General features: G+C 37.2%; 2 protein-coding genes across 4 annotated transcripts in view; one reads left to right on the top strand and one right to left on the bottom strand.

The window, feature by feature from the left end:
• The window catches only part of LOC115223446 (glucosidase 2 subunit beta), a 45,585-nt gene extending 38,872 nt beyond the window's left edge, over nucleotides 1-6,713 (bottom strand). For both annotated transcript variants that reach the window (XM_029794003.2, XM_029794002.2), the window contains exons 1-6: nucleotides 6,549-6,713; nucleotides 4,621-4,740; nucleotides 3,749-3,844; nucleotides 2,577-2,634; nucleotides 1,571-1,688; nucleotides 636-699 (exon numbers count right to left, since the gene is read on the bottom strand). In XM_029794003.2, coding sequence (XP_029649863.1) covers nucleotides 636-699; nucleotides 1,571-1,688; nucleotides 2,577-2,634; nucleotides 3,749-3,844; nucleotides 4,621-4,740; nucleotides 6,549-6,636 — 544 coding nt within the window. In that variant the 5' untranslated portion in view covers nucleotides 6,637-6,713. The remainder of the gene's footprint in view (nucleotides 1-635; nucleotides 700-1,570; nucleotides 1,689-2,576; nucleotides 2,635-3,748; nucleotides 3,845-4,620; nucleotides 4,741-6,548) is intronic.
• Nucleotides 6,714-18,523: 11,810 nt separating this feature from the next.
• LOC115223514 (phosphatidylinositol 3-kinase regulatory subunit alpha) overlaps nucleotides 18,524-22,517 on the top strand; it is a 209,972-nt gene continuing 205,978 nt past the window's right edge. For both annotated transcript variants that reach the window (XM_029794138.2, XM_029794139.2), the window contains exon 1: nucleotides 18,524-18,637. The gene's annotated coding sequence lies outside the window, so the exon portion shown is untranslated. The remainder of the gene's footprint in view (nucleotides 18,638-22,517) is intronic.

Here is a 22,517-nt window from a genome sequence, read left to right on the forward strand (position 1 = left end):
GTGACCAATAGAATAAGTACTAGGCTTACAAAGAATAAGTCCTGGGGTCAATTTGCTCGACTAAAGGCAGTGCTCCAGCATGGCTACAGTCAAATGACTGAAACAAGTAAAAGAGTATGAAAAAAGCCTTTTTTTTTATTATATCAGCCATCATCAATGCTACAATTTGTTCACATATTTTTTTTGTTTGCACTGCCATATTTAATTACAGGTAAACAATAAAGCAAAAGAATGCTAGGAAGCATTACACAACATTTGCAACTATCTTTGCAAATAATGTTTCGATTTATGCTAGAATAATGGATAAATCATTATTTAAATAATGGTTAAATGTATATGCCACAGCCAATACTTAACCCTTTTGATACCAACCTGCCTGAGGCAACCCCTGTTCTATGATACTTTGTGCTTTAAAATTATCTAAAATAAACCCTTCCATCAGAATTTCATATTTATGTTACAAAAGGTGGCAGGCTGGCAGAATTGTTAGCATGCTGATAATATGCTTAATAGCCTTTCATCAAGCTTTATGTTCAGAGTTCAAATTCTGCCGAGGTCGACTTCAGAGTACTTCTACACAAAAAAAAAAAAAAAGAAGGTAATAGGTATGATTTAATAAATATTAAACATATTACCTTCCATTTCTGTCTTGTGCTGTTCGGCTGCAATTTTCAGTGCCTCCAACTCTATCAGTTTGCTCTATATAAAAAAAAGAGATTTAAAAAAAAAAGACAAAAATATTACTAATTCAAAATGAAATTTTAATCACTTTATTTCATGTTGCTCCAGTTCACTCAGCTGGTAAAAAATGAGTTGTACCTGTATTTCAAAGGGGCCAGCCTTGTCACACTCTGTGTCACGCTGAATATCCCCCAAGAACTACGTTAAGGGTACACGTGTCTGTGGAGTGCTCAGCCACTTGCATGTTAATTTCACGAGCAAGCTGTTCCGTTGATCGTATCAGCTGGGACACTCGTCATAACTGACAGAGTGCTCCTTTATATATATACATATGTCAACATACTGTTTCTAGCAATAAATCTTTCAAAAATAATGGCAGGTTTACTTTTGAGATTTTGTGTGTGTGTGTGTGTGTAATATATTTTATTAATATTTAGCAGCTGCAACAGAGTGACTCAAGGGCCAAGAGTTTCATGCAGTGACACTTTAGTCACAGGTTGAAAAGCTGTGTGTGTGTGTGTGTGTGTGTGTATATATATATATATATATATACATAGCTCTTCAGCTTGTAACTAACATGTGTCGGCACTTTAGTTAAAAGCTGAAGAGCTTTGGGTTTATATAATGTATGTATATGTTTGCCCGAACCACCACTGCTTGTCACCAGGTGTTGGTATGTTTACATCCCCCAGAGCAGTTTGGCCATGCTGGGGCACCACCTTGAAGAGTTTACTTGATCAAACCATCCCCAATACTTATTTTAACCGCCTCTTTTGCCACGGTTAAAATAAGTATTGGGGATGGTTTGATCAAGGAAACCCTTCAAAGCGGTGCCCCAGCATGGCCACAGCCTAATGAATGAAACAAAAGATAAAAAAAAGCTACTTACCTTCTTTTCTTCTTTTGCTTTTTTGCCCTCATTGATGAATTCTTGCTTTTTAGCAAAACCTTCCATCTGCATCTTGTGCACTTTCATACGTTCTTCCATTGCCTTCTTACCCAATTCTCTGCAATTGTTAAAATAAGATGCACAGTAAGTTTCAGTCTTCAGTTTCTCTCTCTTTCTTCTGTTGGCCTGCTGGCTTAGCCAGAGGGGTGGCGTCATTTAAAGGCTAAAACAATGCGAAGCACATTGTGACCAGTGATGTGTAGCAACATCTGATAGCCTGGTCGGTCACAGTGATCACAGTGATATATATATATAGTTCAAAATTGTACAAAAAACAAACAGTGTTCGATGTTCTGTAAGAGTGTGTATATATCGATATCGACTGTTCTCGAACATTCACAGTTTGAGTATTCAGTGTTTTTCAACACTCGTCTTAAAGAGACATTTCCCCTGGTAGTATTCCACTGCTCAGGAACACATAAAATACAGTGTATGGTATCAATAATGTGCGTGTGGGTATGTTTAGGCTGGTCTTGTTTTGACATCTTGTGATTGTTGGAAAAGAATATCATTCATTTCCAAGATTCTACAAAAACATGCCTGGACCATGGGGTGGGGGGGGAATCACCTTACTTGGAAACAGGGGAGTGTTGGCGATAAGATGGACATCCACTCAAAGAAAATCTGCCTCATGTTCCATCCAACACATGCCAGCATGGAAAAGCAAACATTAAAACGAGATGTGTGTGTGTGTATGTCATCGTCATTTAATGTCCATTCTCCATGCTGGTATGGGTTGTATGGTTTGACCAGAGCTGGCAAGCAGAAGAGCTGAACTTAGGAAGGGCATCAAGCCGCAGACCACTAACACCAGCCACTTTACAGTGGTGTGGGCTGGGTGCTTTTTATGTGATGCTATAACAAAAAGCAGAAAGAGAAATGAGAAAAACAATTAAGACTGACAAAGAAGCAAATTGAAAGACAATGAAACAACAATATAACTTACATGCATTTATTAGGACAAGAGATGATTTCTGAGAATTCATCAGTTCCATCACAGCAATCTGATTAAAAAGATAAACATCTTTAGATAACAATAACATTAACAAAATCCATCTAAAGAAGGAAAATGATCCTAAGTGTCCAAGGTACTCATCCCACTTAACACCGGTACGTTACCCAAATTGTAAAATAGGAAGTGACCAGCACTAACCCCACCACTCTGCTATCTCATCCCAACTAAATTTCTAGTGAATCAGGTAGCTGACACATTGACCACTCAACCTGGTAGAATTGAAGCCAAATATCCCTCTATTTACACACCCACTGTCTTAAAAATATGGAAGCATTAGATAATGTAGTTCCGATTAGGGAATCTTTGGTCACGAGTTAAAGGTTTTTGGTCATCATTGGTTTGCTGGATCAAATCTAAATCAGGGATCAACAACAAGGCTTTCTTATACTGAGACAAGAGCCAACACTTGTAAAGGTTTTTTTTTCTTCTATTCTAGGCACAAGGCCCGAAATTTTGGGGGAGGGGACCAGTCGATTAAATCAACCCCAGTACGAAACTGGTACTTCATTTATCGACCCCGAAAGGATGAAAGGCAAAGTTGACCACAGCAGAATTTGAACTCAGAACGTCAAGACAGGCGAAATACCGTTAAGCATTTCATCCAGCGTGCTAACGTTTCTAGTCTTAATTTGTATTGACCCTTTAACACTAGATCATGTCTTATTTCACTGACCCCAAGTGGAAACAGAATCAAAACTTAGAATGTAGAGGGGAAAAGTATTGTTACGTAGTTAAGATTGCTTCTCAACCATGTTTTGTGGCTCAATCCCTCAAGGACCCTTAAATATATATCTCTTGGGATAGCCTCATGTTGCCCCCAAGGCTATAAGTGAAGCTGGTGGACAGTAAATCTTTTGGTACTGTAGATTTTATCTGTCGGCTAGTTTAACAGCATCACCTCCCTTGGAAGTCTTCAGGAGAAATCACCATTACTGATTTGGATCAGGGACCTGATATGGATCAGGTCATTTGTGTCATCCTTCTCACAAGGGAGGAGGAGATAAAGAAAGAGAAGAAAAAAAACACTCTGGGAAATATTTTTTGTCAATATTTATAGAATGGTTTGGCTTTGTAAATATGAAAACAGAAAAAGAAAAACCTACCACAGAAACCATCATTAACTCTTGAAGATGGAATGTAATTTGGAATATAGCCTGCATTGGTGCAATGAAATTTACCATTTATACATGCAGCAGTACCTGGTAAAAGAAATTAAATATAATAATTTGATGAACAGCTTTTTTGAAATGTTACAAGCAGCATTTATTATATTAGTTAGTGCCAGTAAGTAAAGATAAGGTTATCAGTTACACTATCCAGGATAGTTAAACGAACCAATTTTCAAACTTAAAATCTTCAAAGCCACAGTCGAACCAATTCTACTATATGGCTCAGAAACCTGGACATTATCAAAGAAGCTTGAGAGGCGGTTGGATGGAACTTTCACTCGCCTCCTTATGAGAGCTCAAAATCTCTCGTGGAAGCGTCATCCAACCAAAGTACAAATATATGGGAAACTACCACCTGTATCATCTCTTGTGAAAGGTAGAAGAGTCCAGTTTGCTGGACATTGTTGTAAAGTTGAAAGCAAGGTAATTTCTACTCTTCTCCTCTGGAAGCCATCTGCTCGCGATACCAGAGGGTGCACACTCTCCTACCCTGATGTAATCTCCAGGGATACAGGCATCCAGCAACAGGACCTCCGTTATGGTATGATGGACTGTGAAGTCTGGCGTAACATGGTAAATTCCATTGTCTCAACCACGGTCGAACAATGATGATGATAAACTTACCTTTCAGATGACTCATAACAGATAAGATCATATTCCTTAAAGTCTAGTTTACCTCTAAGTTAATCAACTTACTTCTTATCAAATGCTAACTCACATATTTTGTAAATTTCTATTTCAAGTTTATAGAATTGATTATCAGGTGTTAAAACCAAAAAAAAAAAAAATTTCAAGTAGTTACTCACCTGGTTCATCAGAGCCATCTGGGCAATCACAATAATCATCATTAACATAATTGAATGGAACGACCAATGAGTTGTCAAGGCAACTGAAATTTTCAGCTTGTCCTGTATAGAAGGAAGCCACTAAAAAAAATAAACAAAAAACATTTTATTTATATATAGATAGAGAGGTGGGGAGATGAATATACACAAAGTAAAAGAATGATTTTTGATACTGGCACAAGGCCCACACCATTGGAGGTGGGGGTTAAGGCAAAGATTACTGTTGATTGAATGAATTTTCTTATATATGTTTGCCTAGATTATCACACACCATTCCTACCGTCCCTGTAATTAACCTCAACATGGTAGGTGTTTATGCGTGCCTGTGTGTTGTGTCCAACCTTTCTCGTGTGAAGATCTATGTGACCCAATGACTGAGAACTGTGCTAGCAGAGTGCAAGTTCCTTGTAGTGCCTCCAAGACTGTTGGCAATTTGCTGTGCTTGAGATGACACGTCAAGCTTAGTGAAATCATAGTCCTGACCAGCGCTAGTAACAGGTAAAAGGTATCCAGTACACTCTGTGGAATGGATGGCATTTGGAAGGGCGTCTGGCTGTAGGTACAAAGCCAAAACAGACAGGAGCCTGGTGCAGCTCTCTAGCTTACCAGTTCAAGTGAAACCGTCTAACCCATGCCAGCATGGAAAACGGACACTAAATGATAACCTTGGATAAGCATCTACTATAATCCCAGGACTAAACCCTTCTCAGTACAGCTGCTAAACGGAAACTGAAAGAAGCCTGTCGTATACATACATGTCGTAAACAAGAGTCACTATCATATAAGCATTGCCCCTTGTTTCCAATTGCTGTAAAAAACAGGTCCTGTAACTAAGGAATATTACCTTACTGGCACTACTTAAATACAGAGGTCCCGATGCATCGACGCAAAGATGTTTTTACAGTGCACACTCGTTAGGGCTAGTTTGGGGGTCACCTAGATGCGTCGGGACCTCTGTATTTAAGTAGTACCATCTTGCCTGGAAACAGGTGAGGGTTGGCGACAAGAAGTACATCCGGCTGATGAAAATTTGTCCCAACAAATTCCGTCTGACCCGTACAAGTTTGCAAAAGTGGACGTTAAAACAACTTGTTTACGGGTTATTTATTATATTGATACAAACCGCCAATATGGCTGTGGTAGTCACTTTAAATCTAGTCTGGTGGGAAGAACGAACAATATATTTCTAGTTTTAACTTCCAAATTAACCCGTCTAGGAATTAATAGCAAAAATCATCCGATATAATTTTTGAACATCAAATACAGGGACGTAGGCTTTGCGAAACTGTGGGAAGATACTAGAGAAAGACGTGGAATTTAATAATTCGTTGCGAGATGGGTCGAAAAACAACTGTTTGCCCATTCATACTATTATAAATAACTGTAAGATATTATATGTAATATTTCGTATACGTTATATCATATACATATACAAATTTAGCATTTAACTTCGATGCAAGTTTAATTGCAAAGAAATATACATTTATATATATATATATATATATATATAATATATATATATATATGCATATATATATAAAGTCTAATTTATTATCTCTGTGTTGTATAATCTTTAACAATTAAGTTAATACCAAATTTTCCGGTTTAAGTTAGAACACACCTGTAAAACAAACTCAAACGAAAATTTCAGCTATATATATATATATATATATAATGATAGGTAATGTTTATGTAAATGATAAAGAAAAATAACAGGCTGAAAGAAAGAAAGAAAGAAAAACAATACAAAGAAAAGTTTATGAAGGCAAAACATGATCAGAAAAAGGGAAGGTGCCCGTTGGTTCTGGTCCCGGGTTTTAAGCGAAGTGGAATAATAAGGTGGTTAAAATATATGGCTATGTTTTGCCAAAATAAAGAAATATACTTACTGGTTATCGATACACCCCGAGGACGAGGTACGCTGGCCTCTGTCATGAAAAAAGAATTGATAATTAGACATAATTTTAGGAGAAACATCTTTTTGAAACCCGGTCACCTGTCTTAAGGGTTATGACACGTCTTACTTAAGTGTTTAATGCACTAATAATGACAGCATACGCATGCGCATTCTGTCGAGGCTGAGAAATAGCGGGGAGATAACTCACTGTGACAATAAGATGCGGTTTGCAGATTGAACGATTGATTGGTTGATTGAGAGAGAGGGGGGAGACAAAGACAGAGAGAGAGAGAGAGAGAAAGACATAGAGAGAGAGACAAAGACAGAGAGAGAGAGACAAGACACCAGAGAGAGAGAGACAGAGAGAGAGAGAGAGAGACAAGACACCAGAGAGAGAGAGAGACAAAGACAGAGAGAGACAGACAGAGAGAGAGAGAGAGAGAGAGAGAGAGAGACAGACAGAGAGAGAGAGAGACAAATACAGAGAGAGAGGAGAGAGAGAGACAAGTACAGAGAGAGAGAGAGAGAGAGAAAGACATAGAGAGAGAGAGAGAGACAAATACAGAGAGAGAGGAGAGAGAGACAAAGACGAGAGAGAGAGAAAGAGACAGAGAGAGACAAAGACAGAGAGAGAGAGAGAGAGAGAGAGAGAGACAAAGACACATAGAGAGAGAGAAAAAGACAGAGAGAGACAGACAGACAGACAGACAGACAGACAGACAGACAGACAGACAGAGATAGACTGGGTAATGAGAAAAAAGAAAGAGGGCGAAAGAGAAAGAGAGAGGGAAGCAGTAGGAGGAAAGAGATAAACAGAGAGAAAGAGTCAGAAAAAAGAGAGTGGAGAAAAAGGAAGCAGTAGCGAGAGAGAAAAGAAAGAGGAGAAAGGGAAGAAAGAGACAAAGAGAAACAGACACAGACATAAAGAATGTGAATGAGAGTGGGAGAGATATAGGAAGACAGAGAGAGAGAGAGAGAGGAGAGAGAGAGAGAGAGATACAGACATGCAGAGACAAAGAGAGAAAGAAAGATACAGAGAACAAGAAAGGAACAGAAAGAGAGAAATGAGAGACAGACAGACTCAAAGAGAAACACAAAATTGGAGAGAAAGAGAGATAGAGAGACGAACAGACAAAGAAAAATGCAGACAAATTCACTGCATGATCGCTCGTCTTACTAGAAATGGTGGCCAAATCCCCCTCTAATCATACCTTAGTATATTCTTGAAGCAAAAAAGACACATTGGATCGCATAGTTCTAAGATACTGAAAAAAATATTGCTGAAAAAATACGGAATGGTCTTGCCTTGGACACTATTTGATCGTCAGTCGGTTGGCTTGGAGCTGATCTGGGCCCAAATAATTATGATTTTGTCACAAAACCAGCAATTCTAATAAGAGGAGACAAACTGGTTACATCTATCCCAGTACTTGTCCCCGAAAGGATGAAAGGCAAAAATCGTCCCTGGCAGAATTTGAACTCAGAAAATAAAGAGCCAGAACGAATGCCGCTAGACACCTTGTCGGAAGTGCTAACGATTCTGCCGGCACGCCGGCTAATGCTAAATAATATTTTCTACTAAAGCCACGAGGCCTGAAATTCATCGAAAGGATGAAAGCAAAGTCGATCTCGGTGGAATTTGAACTCGGAACGTAAAGACGGACGAAATGCCGCTAAGCATTTTGCCCGGCGTGCTAACGATTCTCCCAGCTCACCGCCCTAATAATAATAATAATAATAATAATAATAATAATAATAATAATAATAATAATACTCCTTTCTACTACGGGCACAAGGCCTTAAATTTTAGAGGAGGGGCTAATCGACTACATCTACCCTAGTGCGTAACTAGTACTTAATTTATCGACCCCGAAAGGATGAAAGGCAAAGTCGACCCCAGTGGAATTTGAACTCAGAATGTAATACCGCCAGTGTGCTAACGATCATACTAGTCAGGCTTGAAATTTGGGGAGGGAGATAATCGACTACATCGACTCCAGTGTTTCACTGGTACTTAATTTATTGACCCTGAAAGTTGACCTCGGCGGAATTTGAACGGACGATTCTGCCAGCTCACCGCCTTTCTGGTACTAAATAATAATAACTACATCAACCATGAAATATACCATTCAATAAAGAAGCCTTTATGTGATCGTTCGACCTGTTAGAAATGATAACTAAATTATGTTTCCATCACACCGACGTCTTAGGAAAAGGAAGGACATACTGGATAGTGTAATCCTGAAAATAAACGTAGTGGTCACGGCTGGAAACCTTCTCGCTATATAACTGCTTGAGCAGAGCTGATCAAGCATGGCATTCCACACTGCGCAGACGAGTGATCAAAAAGCGTTCCAGTCATGACCACACTGTCTCATCAGGTTTTCAGCATCTACGATTAAGTTATCCAGTGTGTTGTTCCTTCTTTTAAAAGATATACTTTAAAGATTTTGTTGTTTGAGTCTGTCTTTGAATTTGTCTGTCTCTCATTTCTCTCTGTCTGTTTCTCTTTATCTCTGTATCTTTCTTTCTCTCTTTGTCTCTGCATGTCTGTATTTCTCTCTCTCTCTCTCTCTCTCTCTCTCTCTCTCTCTCTCTCTCTCTCTCTCTCTCTCTCTCTCTCTCTCTCTCTCTCTCTCTCTGCCTTCTTATATCTCTCTCAATCTCATTCACATTCTTTATGTCTATGTTGTTCCTTTTTTATATCTACACACACACACAAATATACACACATTTGTATATATACACATACACACATATATATATACGCGTGTGTGTCTGATTCAAATTTATAAAAAGCAAAAGACGAAGACAGGTGAGGGGACAACAATCAGGTGTATTAGTTTGAAGTATGCAGTAGGAAGCTTGCTATGCAATAAAATTTCTTACTAAACAGGTGAAAAGCAACTTCTACAAAAAAACCCAAAGAAAAATTTCAGCTATATATATAGGAGTGGCTGTGTGGTAAGTAGCTTGCTAACCAACCACATGGTTCCCGGTTCAGTCCCACTGCGTGGCATCTTGGGCAAGTGTCTTCTGCTATAGCCCCGGACCGACCAATGCCTTGTGAGTGGATTTGGTAGACGGAAACTGAAAGAAGCCTGTCGTATATATGTATATATAATATATATATATATTATATATATATATATGTGTGTGTGTGTGTTGTGTGGTATGTGTGTGTGTGTGTTGTTTGTGTGTCTGTGTTTGTCCCCCTTGCATTGCTTGACAACCGATGCTGGTGTGTTTTCGTCCCCGTAACTTAGCGGTTCGGCAATAGAGACGATAGATAGAATAAGTACTGGGCTTACAAAGAATAAATCCCGGGGTCGATTGCTCGACTAAAGGCGGTGCTCCAGCATGGCCGCAGTCAAATGACTGAAACAAGTAAAAGAGTATATATATATATATATATATATATATATATATATATATATATATATATATATATATATACACACGAGCAAAATGCCCACGTCCAATGGACGGTGCTGAATCATATCTGTTGAATAAAAAGCAATCAGTGTTTTCTTTTCATTAAAAATAATTAAGCATGCCTTTATTTCAATGAATTTTTTGGTTTGTTAACGAGTTAAGGCAAAAAAAAAAACTTCTTGAGAAAACCCATAGTCTTTCCTTCCTTCACGCCAAGTTTGAAGAAAATATCTCTTTTGCATTTTTTTTGCCTATGACACTACATGCACGTGAAAATTTTAATGAAATTGGTTGCGTAGTTCTCAAGTTTTAGGGATTCACACAGACACACACACATACACAGACTCACATTCTCATCTTTATATATATATATATATATATATAGATATCCATGTCCAGTAAGATGTACGTCCTGTTCACATGGTATGTATTTAATACGGATTACATAATAACCAATCAGAAATGAAGGCTAGATTTTTCACATTTTGCCTAGGTCGATTATCAATTGAAATGGGAAGAGTGTGTTGCAATCCATTAAATCGATTACAACTTATTTTATCGATCGTAAAGACGTACCCATCTCACCAATCGAGATTTGGTTCAGCCATCTCAGAAATGCAAAAGTTAATGAATGAGTTGTCTCCCATGAGTGTATCAAGTTGAGAGACAACTTCACAATTCTCGTCCCATGGATTTCAGTACCGTTATGAACGTTTGAACTGACAAGTACCAAAGTATACTACACATATACACACACGCACGCATACATTCTTTCTTTGTTCCTTTACGCGTGTCAGTCATTTTGAATGCGGCCATGCTGGAGCTACGCATTAAAGGGTTTTTTAGTCGAAGAAATCGACCCGCCCCCAGGACTTAGTCTTTGTAAGCCTGGTACTTATTCGATGTTTTTTGACGAACCGTTAAGTTGCGGAGACGTAAACACACCAACATCGGTTGTCAAACGATGATGGGGGAACAATCATAGACACAAAGACATACATACATACATACATACATACATACATACATACATACATACATACATACATACATACATACATACATACACACATGCATGCATACATACATACACACATACATACATGCATGCATATATATATATATATATCGTAATTCTTCACTTTGGTTAGATTTTTAAAAAAGTAAATAAAAATCAAGTGGGAGATAAGTCAAATTTTTACACTATTTTTGACAACATTCACACTGGCGAAATATGACTTCTCTCAAAAAATGAATGGGTAACGAACAGATTTGCTCCATTTACTACGTTTACAGTGCCATGATTTTCCATCAGTAACGTCTACTTATGCCTATAGTAGAAAGGATTATTATTATTATCATCATCATCATCATCATCATCATCATCATCATCATCATCATTATCACTATTATTGAGTGAGTGAGTAAGAGAGCAGCGCATGATATCAAAGTGACACTGGAGTACAAATATACAAAGCCCAATATACCCATCATGACTAACCGTCTGATAAGGGTACACTAGACACATGCATCACAACCATATATGCGCGACATGGTGATCTCATATCAAGATAAACAGCACATGACCTTGCAAGTGGAGCCCAGTTAAAATTTTCTTCTGGTTGAGTAGCCTATCCCATTCAGAAGGTTGTTTACTGATGAAGCACAAAACACCCATGCTTCCAGAGGTGAATTATCCAAACCCCCCCAAAATTCCTATCAACACATGACTCTGATGCTCCCCGACTACTTCTACTCGTGATCAGAGATGCACATACTGTCAGCCACCAAGGGACATGCTCAACTGGTTAAGGTCAAGCAATTGACAAGCAAATCTGTGATATTGAGCAGAATATTTGCTATAGCCCATCTTTTACACCAAGACACAACCACGTACGTGATAACACTTCCAATGAGTTCAGATCAAAAGCCATGAGAGCCACAGCCTGGTACTGCATCAGGGCATCCACTACTTGTATTATCAGTGTCTATATATCTCTAATTTTACGCTCTTCCCTATATTTGTAAATCATACATTCGTATCAGTTATAAAATCCAGTTTCCTAGTTTACAAGAATTCGAACACACAAATACTCGGAACTGAAATAACTTCGATTCGCATAGAGTTACCTCCCTTATACTTTTATATCGCTTAAATTTCGTAAACTGTCGCCTATCACAACGACAATATTCTGTCTGTAGAAGGCGGCGAGCTGGCAGAAACGTTAGCACGCCGGGCGAAATGCGTAGACGTATTTCGTCTGCCGTTACGTTCTGAGTTCAAATTCAGCCGAGGTCGACTTTGCCTTTCATCCTTTCGGGGTCTATTAAATAAGTACCAGTTACATACTGGAGTCGATGTAATCGACTTAATCCGTCTGTCTGTCCTTGCTTGTCCTCTCTGTGTTTAGCCCCTTGTGGGTAGTAAAAAAATAGGCATTTCGTATGTCTTTACGTTGAGAGTCCAAATTCCACCGAGGTCGACTTTACCTTTCATCCTTTCGGGGTCAATAAATTAAGTACCAGGGAAACACTGGGGTCGATGTAATCAACTAGTCCCCTTTCCCCACAATGGCTATCCTTGTGGTAAAATTTGAAACCATTATCCTTATTATTATTATTATTATTATCATTATTGTTATTATCATCATCTTCTTTCAATTTTGTTTCTATTTTTTGCCGGGTGTTTTCCCGACACCTAGGGCAAAGAAACTCACTGTATACATTGGCAGGCCCCTTAAAATACACACACCAGATAGTTCACTTACAAAGTCATGCGATAGAAAGAAAGGGGAAGAAAGACAGAGGAAAGATTTTTTTTTAAAATAGGAGGCAAAAATGGCAAAAAGGAAAATAAAAGGGGAAGAAAGAAAGAGAATCATCATCATCGTCATCATCATCACCACCACCACCACCATCATCATCATCATCATCATTGTTATTATTATCATTATTATTATTATTATTATCATCATCATTATTATTCCTACCTGGATAAGGCAGCAAGATGGCAGAATCATTAAGATGCTGGGGAAAAATGCTTAGTCTTATAGTTTGAGTTCAAATTCCACCAAGGTCATTCTTTCGGGGTCAATAAAATAGGTCCCAGTTGAAAACTGAGGTTGATGTAATTGACTAATAATCCCTTCACCCCAAAATCTCAGGCCTTGTGCCTTTAGTAGAAAGGCTTTATTATCATCATCATCATCATCATTATTATCATTATTATTATTATTATTATTATTATTATTATTATTATTATTGTCTTATTATCATTATTGTTGTTGTTGTTGTTATTGTTGGCAGAATTGTTACCACACCAAGCAAAGTGCTTAGTGGCATTTTATCCATCTTTACATTCTGAGTTCAAATTCTACCGAGGTCGACTTTGCCTGTCATCCTTTCGGAGGTCAATAATTTAAGTACCAGTTGTGCACTAGTGGCAGAGTGGTGGGGTCAATGTAATTGATTTCCCTCATTCCCCGAAGTTGCTTGACCCTTGTGCCAAAATCTGAAATCATTGTTTATACCACCAGTGTAAGCAAGCTTACGGAATCATTAAAATGGTCAGACAAAATGCTGATATTCATTTGGCTTCTTTACATTCAGAGTTCAAATGCTGCTGGGGTCAACATTGCCTTTCATCTTTCACAGTCAATAGAATAAAGTACCAGTCAAGTACTGGGGTCATTGCCTTGCCCCTCTACTCAAAATTGCTGGCCCTTGCACCTGCAGTAGAAATGATTCTTCTTCTTCTTCTTCTCTCTTCTTCTTCTTCTTCTTCTTCTTCTTCTTCTTCTTCTTCTTCTTCTTCTTCTTCAATTCTTTTTCATCTCATCATCATATCATCATCTTCTTTCAATTTTGTTTCTATTTTTTGCCGGGTGTTTTCCCGACACCTAGGGCAAAGAAACTCACTGTATACATTGGCAGGCCCCTTAAATACACACACCAGATAGTTCACTTACAAAGTCATGCGATAGAAAGAAAGGGGAAGAAAGACAGAGGAAAGATTTTTTTTTTAAAATAGGAGGCAAAAATGGCAAAAAGGAAAATAAAAGGGGAGAAAGGAAAGAGAATCATCATCATCGTCATCATCATCACCACCACCACCACCATCATCATCATCATCATCATTGTTATTATTATCATTATTATTATTATTATTATCATCATCATTATTATTCCTACCTGGATAAGGCAGCAAGATGGCAGAATCATTAAGATGCTGGGGAAAAATGCTTAGTCATTATAGTTTGAGTTCAAATTCCACCAAGGTCATTCTTTCGGGGTCAATAAAATAGGTCCCAGTTGAAAACTGAGGTTGATGTAATTGACTAATAATCCCTTCACCCCAAAATCTCAGGCCTTGTGCCTTTAGTAGAAAGGCTTTATTATCATCATCATCATCATCATTATTATCATTATTATTATTATTATTATTATTATTATTATTATTATTAGTGTCATTATTATCATTATTGTTGTTGTTTGTTGTTATTGTTGGCAGAATTGTTACCACACCAAGCAAAAAGTGCGTAGTGGCATTTTATCCATCTTTACATTCTGAGTTCAAATTCTACCGAGGTCGACTTTGCCTGTCATCCTTTCGGAGGTCAATAATTTAAGTACCAGTTGTGCATAGTGGCAAGAGTGGTGGGGTCAATGTAATGATTTCCCTCATTCCCCGAAGTTGCTTGACCCTTGTGCCAAAATCTGAAATCATTGTTTATACCACCAGTGTAAGCAAGCTTACGGAATCATTAAAATGGTCAGACAAAATGCTGATAATTCATTTGGCTTCTTTACATTCAGAGTTCAAATGCTGCTGGGGTCAACATTGCCTTTCATCTTTCACAGTCAATAGAATAAAGTACCAGTCAAGTACTGGGGTCATTGCCTTGCCCCCTCTACTCAAAATTGCTGGCCCTTGCACCTGCAGTAGAAATGATTCTTCTTCTTCTTCTTCTTCTTCTTCTTCTTCTTCTTCTTCTTCTTCTTCTTCTCAATTCTTCTTCAATTCTTTTTCATCATCATCATCATCATCATCTTCACTCTCTTCTTCTTCAATTCTTCTTTCTCACATTTCTTCTTCTTCTTCTTCTTCTTCAATCTTCAATTCTTCTTCATCATCATCATCTTCTTCTTCTTCTCTTCTTCAATTCTTCTTCATCATCATTTTCTTCTTCTTCTTCTTCTTCTTCTTCAATTCTTCAATTCTTCTTCATCATCATCATCTTCTTCTTCTTCTTCTTCTTCTTCTTATTATTATTATTATTATTATTATTATTATTATTATTATTTTATATATATAACTGTGTCCCAGAAAATGGTTTGGGGCAGTAAATTGTGGGAGGAAACATGACCATACCAGACAAGCTTTTGTTTTTTACCTGCACAAAGAATGGCTCCTATCTGCCAGCGTATTTGCTGATGTACACACACACACACACACACATGTATATATATATATATATATATATATATATATATAGGAGACCCCCTTCAGTCATGAATGATCATAGGATTGCACCTAGAAAGTTACCCTCCGAGGCACAAGTCCGGGTCCGGGCAAGGTTGTCTATGGAAGGCCAGCAGTTGCTCATGCATACCGGCCTCCCCTCTCCATGCCACCAGTGTTATCCAAGGGAAAGGCAAAGGGGCCGATACAGCTTAGAACCAGTGACGTCACAACTCATTTCTACAGCTGAGTTAACTGGAGCAACGTGAAATAAAGTGCCTTGCTCAATAACACAACACACAGCCCGGTCCAGGAATCGAACTCACAACCTCACAATCATAAGCTCAACACTGTAACCACTAAGCCATGTACCTTCACACACACACACACATATATATATATACATATAGATGAGGATGATGATGATGCATTTCAGCCATCTTTACTTTCTTAGTTTAAATTCAGCCGAGGTCAACTTTGCCTTTCATCCTTTCAGGAGTCAATAAATTAAGTACCAGTCAAGTACTGGGGGTCAATGTGACTGACTTAACCCCTCCCCTACAAAATTTCAGGCCTTGTGCCTTTAGTAGAATAGAATGTGATTATTATTATCATTATTATTATTATTATTATAGATGTCGCACAGTATCCAATATCGTGAGATTGTTGATTGAAGATATTGTGTCTACCGGGGGTTTGAATTGTTTGTCAAGTCACAACAAGGACCTCAGACAGACAGTACTCTACGCAATATGTGTGCAGTTCTAAATAACACCGAATTTTGCAATACACCCAGATAGTAGGGTATTTCTAAAGTTTTCAGGGGGGGGGGTTCGGATTGGGTGGTATTGAACCCAGTGCTCTGATGACAATAGGGATAACCTTTGTGTTCGATTCTCGTAGCCGCCACATCTTTACAATCTCAATTCTCAGCTCTCCATATTTATCAACATTTTCTCTTTCTTTCATGATGATATATTGATCTCATGGCACTGCAACATCAATAATTAGGCACCCTTGTTTGTCCCTCCTAAATGTTACTATATCCGGCCTTCGATGCTCTAATGCCTTGTCCGTGTGGAAGTCAAAGTCCCAGAGGATTTTTGCCTTCCCCTTTTCATCCATTATCTTTTCTGGTGTATATTGATACCAAGCACCTATAACCTCATATCCATACTTACAGCACTCAACACAGTCTCTTAAGTGGTTGGCATTAGGAAGGGCATCCAGCCATAGAAACCTTGTCACAACAGACAGTTGGTGTCTGGACAGCTCCCTGCTAGCCAGCCCCATGTCAAACCATCCAACCTATGCCATCACAGAAAGCAGACATTAAACGATGACGATGAGGATGATGACCCAGGGTAGCAAGCTGGCAGAATCGTTAAAGTGTCAGACAAAATGCTTATTGGTACGTCTGCTGGCTTTACGTTGTGAGTTCAAATGCTACTGAGGTTGACTTTGCCTTACACTCTTTCGTGGTTGATAAAATAAAGTACCAATCAAGTACTGGGGTTAGTATAATCAACTTACCCCCTTTACACAAAAATTGCTCACTTTGTGCCAAAATTAGAAAGAATTATTATTATTATTATTATCATTATTATTATTCTTTTCTAATTTTGGGGGAGGGGGCCAGTTAATTAGATCGACTCCAGTACACAACTGGTACTTAATTTATCAACCCCGGAAAGATGAAAGGCAAAGTCAACCTTGGCGGAATTTGAACTCAGAATGTAACGGCAGACGAAATACCACTAATCACTTCGCCCAGCATTCTAATGTTTCTTATTTATTTATTGCCCACAAGGGCCTAAACATAGATAGACAAAGGGATTACGTCGATTACATCAACCCCGTGCTTAACTGGTACTTATTTAATTGACCCCGAAAGGATGAAAGGCAAAGTTGACCTCGGTGGAATTTGAACTCAGAACGTAGCGGCAGACAAAATACCACTAAGCATTTCGCCTGGCGTGCTAACGTTTCTGCCAGCTCACCGCCTTGCCATCATTATCATTACCATCATCATCATTAGTAGTGACACCAGTTTACATCGGCTTTCCAGATTGGCATGGTTTGGACAGGACATCATGTTCCAAGTCGGCTCTTACTCTCTGTCACTGCCTCCTGGTCATGTCAAAGCATCATGTCTCTCTCTCTCTCTCTCTCCAACTGGTTTCTACAGCCAGATACCCACCTCGACACTGGCTACTTTACAGAGCATGCTGACACCAGCACCAGTGAGGTTGTCATGTTTTCAACAAGACCACTGCAATGTACCGACTGAACTTATGTCATAAAGGTACTGCACTCTCTCTCTCACACATAGACACACACACAAACATACATGACATCCACGTGTGTGTGTGTGTGTGTGTGTATTGTGTACACACATACGTGCATACATGATTACATATATACCTGTAGAGAGAAAAATGGGCCCTACAGGTGATACATATACATACTAAAACGCACATGTTATACGTCACCTATATGTAGGTTTACACACACACACAGACACACACACACACACACACACAACACACACATATATATGTTGGTAAGTGTGACAGGGAATAACGACGAACTATTGCTAAGAGAACTAAAAGTGAACTGATATAACCAGCCTCGTTCCTGAAGGGAAGTCTGTTGAAAGAGAAAAAAAAAATCAATGAAAAAAAGAAACAAATATATCTAAAATAAATATATATAACATAAACTCCCCAAATATAACAGAAGCTATAAGTACACACGAACACACACATACACATACATGCATCACTCACATATACTTAAGTACACACATGTTTGCATACACACACAGACATCTGCATATATATATATATATATATGTACACACACGCACTGACTTACACATACACGCATAAGCACAAGCACACACACATCTGTATATAGATATATATATGTGTACACACACGCACTGACTTACACACACACGCACAAGCACACGCACACACACACACACATACATACGTACACGTATATGTATCACATACACGCATTAAAACCCATCATCTGCCTCCCCTTCCCACCTTCACCACCGAACCAGTCGGCGAGCTCTGATTGGTCGAGCTATCCGTGTCGTCATAAGCATTGTATGATGGCGCCTTGTGTTGGACTTCCCGTTTCACTCGAGGTGGAAAGTTAAGATGACTTTGAAGGTATTGTTCAGAAAAAAAACAAAAACAAACCGTTATATATATGCACATATTTATTCCCTTAATTGATCCTGTCACTTTTGATTGCTTCCATAACATATGTCTCTCCCGATCACGCATTCATTCATTCCATATTTATATACAATTATACACATACATATATATATATATATGTATATATATATATATATATGTATATATATATATATATGTATATATATATGTATAATTGTATATGTATGGATGTCTAGAAGTGCTCCCTCTTAATTGGAATTTTGTTGTTTAAAGTATTATTCATTATGATGGTGATTATTATTATTATTAGTTATTTACTTTGTTAATGTGGGTTTTTTTTGGTGTTGGGTGGGTGAATGGATTCGATAGGGCGAAGGTGGGATGGCGGGAGATGTTAGTTTCTTATTCGTTCCACGCTTTTGTTAGCTTTATATGTACGTCTCTGTGTGTGTGAGTGTATATATATATATATATATATATATATATATACATACACATGTGTATATATATATATATGTATGTATGTGTACGTACATCACTAAGTGATACAGACATGCTTATGTATAGTTGAAGGTACATATAAATACAGATAGATATATACATAGTGATATATATGTATGTATGTATATATATATATATGTATGTGTATATGTACGTATGTCTCAAAGTGATACAGACATGCTTATGTATAGATGAAGGGTTGAAGGTACATATAAATACAGATAGATATATACATAGTCATATATATTTATATATATATATATACGTGAATATATATATATATATATATGTATATATATATATGTATATACAGACATAGAGGATGGATTATATATATATATATTCACGTATATACACGCACATAAGTACAGACAGGTACGTGTATGCGTGATGTACCAATCCGTTTCATGTCTGTCTATCTGTCTCACCATCTCTTGTTTGTGTGTGTGTTAGTTCCTGAGTAGTGTCTCATTTTTTTCTCTTCTTTCAGTCGGTCTTCATGTTGATCATTCATGATGCCAAAGAAAATCTTGCTCTCTGCCATCCGTTCTATTTCTTCCTTGTGTGTGTCTGTCTCTCTCTATATATATATACTTGTATACATTTCTATCACTTTCTATATATATTTCCCTATCTCTGTGTATATATACCTTCCGTCCCTCCCTCTTTCTATATGTCTGTCAGCTTATATATTCCTATCTCTCTCTATATATATCCCTATCTGCACGTACGTATGTGTCTGTCTATTTATCTATATTTTATGTGCCTTCAATCCCTCTATCTTTCTATCTGTCCATACCTGCTTATATATTCCTATCTGTCTCTATATACACTTCCTTATCTGTCTATGTCTTCACCTACCTACATACCGACCTATCTCTACATGTTTTTATATATCTATACACCTATCTGTCTCCGTACCAATGTATGTATGTATCTATCTATCTATCTATCTATCTCCACCACCTATTTCTATCTCAAATATATTTAAACCTGTTCCTATTCACGTTTATCTCTAACCATCTGTCTATCTATTTCTGATTCTCTCCAGATCTGACTCTCTTTAGCAATCTGTCTGCCTACATCTGTCATATAAAATATATATATATATATAGTGTGTGTGTGTTTTGGGTGTATGAATAGGTAAATAAATGACCGTGTCTGTGTGTGTATATATATATATATATATATATATATATATATATATATATGCATATACACACATACATAGACACAGTGTATTTATAAAGGCGGTGTCAAAAACAACCCAAAAAATAAAAGCACCCGTCTCATTAATTTACTGCCGTAACGATGATTTTTTCCCCCTAATTTTATTCATATATTTAATCTGGAACATATCTCGGTATTTAATGAATGGGTTATATATATATATATACATATATATATTGTGTGTGTGTGTGTGTTTCATTCATGCGTAGGGAATGAAAAGGAGTGAATATCACCAAAAAGGTGTGAGTGTGTCTATGTTAAATGGCAAATAAGTATGTAATAATAGGATATAGAATACTTTGCTATAGACGATATCAGCTAATATTCTCTTGCCAATAAGGTTAACTCATATTATACATACGTAACGCACACATATATATATGTACTCAAGGATTCTAGCTATTTTTCTGGAACCTTTTGTCTTTTATATTAAGTAAATCAATTGTGTCCCACCTCGTTTCTTTTCAGTCTTTAAAAAAAAAAACTCTGAATGCTATAACTAATAATAATGAAAATAATAACACAATTGAAAGCCGTTTGGAGGTGTGTGTGTGATTATATATACATATAATATTTATTATATACGCAAACGTATACATATATGTCTATAAGCGAAGTCTCTGCCTTTTTTCATTCATGCATAGATGGATATTGTATGTGTTGGTTGCTTCTAAATGATTTCTGTAGTCTATTTATTGTTAGTTTGGCTTTTCTCTGCTTAGATATATTCTGAACCAGTTCACCCCATATTTCCAAAACAAAAAAAAATGCTTATCTGAATAAGCTTGAACTGTCTGTGCGTATATATACATACATACATGGGCGGTGCGTGTGTATAAATGTTTGAACAAATAAGCATACTTGTTTGTTTGTGTGTGTGTGTGTATATATATGGATGTATGCATATGTGTTTGTATGTATGACTGGTGTTTGCATGTAGCTATATGCATGTATGTTTATAGTTACTCATGTTGAAGTACCAGTAATTTCTCTGTGGATAATTGGTTAACGAACGGTAGGAGTTATTATATTTTTGCCCATGTCTTCCTTACATGATGTGGAGTAGTTTAAAAGAACTTTCGAGTTCACTTTTGACTCTACCGGCCACTTGTTTTACGTATCTCTGAGCTTGCACATCTATATATATATATATATATATATACACACATTATATATATACATGTTCTCTCTGTACACATTTACATTGATATAAAAACGTTCTATATTGCATAAAGGAGAAAATATCTGTAAATATGCGTAACTATATGAAGTGAAAAATGCTGGTCCTACTCTTAAAAATGACCCTCACCCCTAAAAATACAAAAAAGAAAATCTTCGGACATAATATACTTCTTGTTGATAGAATTTTCCTACTTAATAGGTATTTTATACATTCATTTCCTATATTATATACACTATCACATTGAAACGAATATATACTTCCTGTCTAATTTTGTCACATCTGTTCAAGGGTTATACATGAAAAATCTCCCACAAAACCATTCATTTCAATATTATGCCATCGCGATTAAGAAACGGTGAGAGACGATGCGATGTTGGAGAAATTATTTAATTCTTTTTCTTTTGTTTTGTTCCCTACTTTATTCTAAGAATAATTGATGTTTTTGTCTTAATTTTTTATTTCGTTCGTAACGAGGGCAACTTTGTACGTAGTAGATAAAGTGCGAAATTCATTCATATATATATGTATATATATATATATGTGTGTGTGTGTGTGTATATGACTTGGGAACGGAGAATGCAAAGTTGTGGTGGTCATTACTTGTTTTTCTTCTTCGTTTTCCTTGTGGTGTTCCATTTTTTAAAAAATATCGTTGTTTGTGAAGTACGTTTTTAAAGAGAAACGAATCGAAATGGTTTCTCAATACCGGTAGCTGAACAAAACTGGGTCGCACACTTTCACCCGGTTCGATCATGAATGAACCCAGGGCGATCATAAGAAGCAGATTCTTCTGATAAAGAAAAGAATTCTTTTTAAATAATTTTTTTTTCTACTACGTTAAGACCGTCGGTAAGGATGTAATCGATCGAATCGGGACTCCATCCCCCAAATTCTTATTTTGTTTTTTTTATTGATTACGGAATAATGGTGACAAAATAAAGCCGGTTAGGATAG

The sequence above is a fragment of the Octopus sinensis genome, linkage group LG23 (assembly GCF_006345805.1).
Source record: "Octopus sinensis linkage group LG23, ASM634580v1, whole genome shotgun sequence".
Taxonomy (NCBI): domain Eukaryota; kingdom Metazoa; phylum Mollusca; class Cephalopoda; order Octopoda; family Octopodidae; genus Octopus; species Octopus sinensis.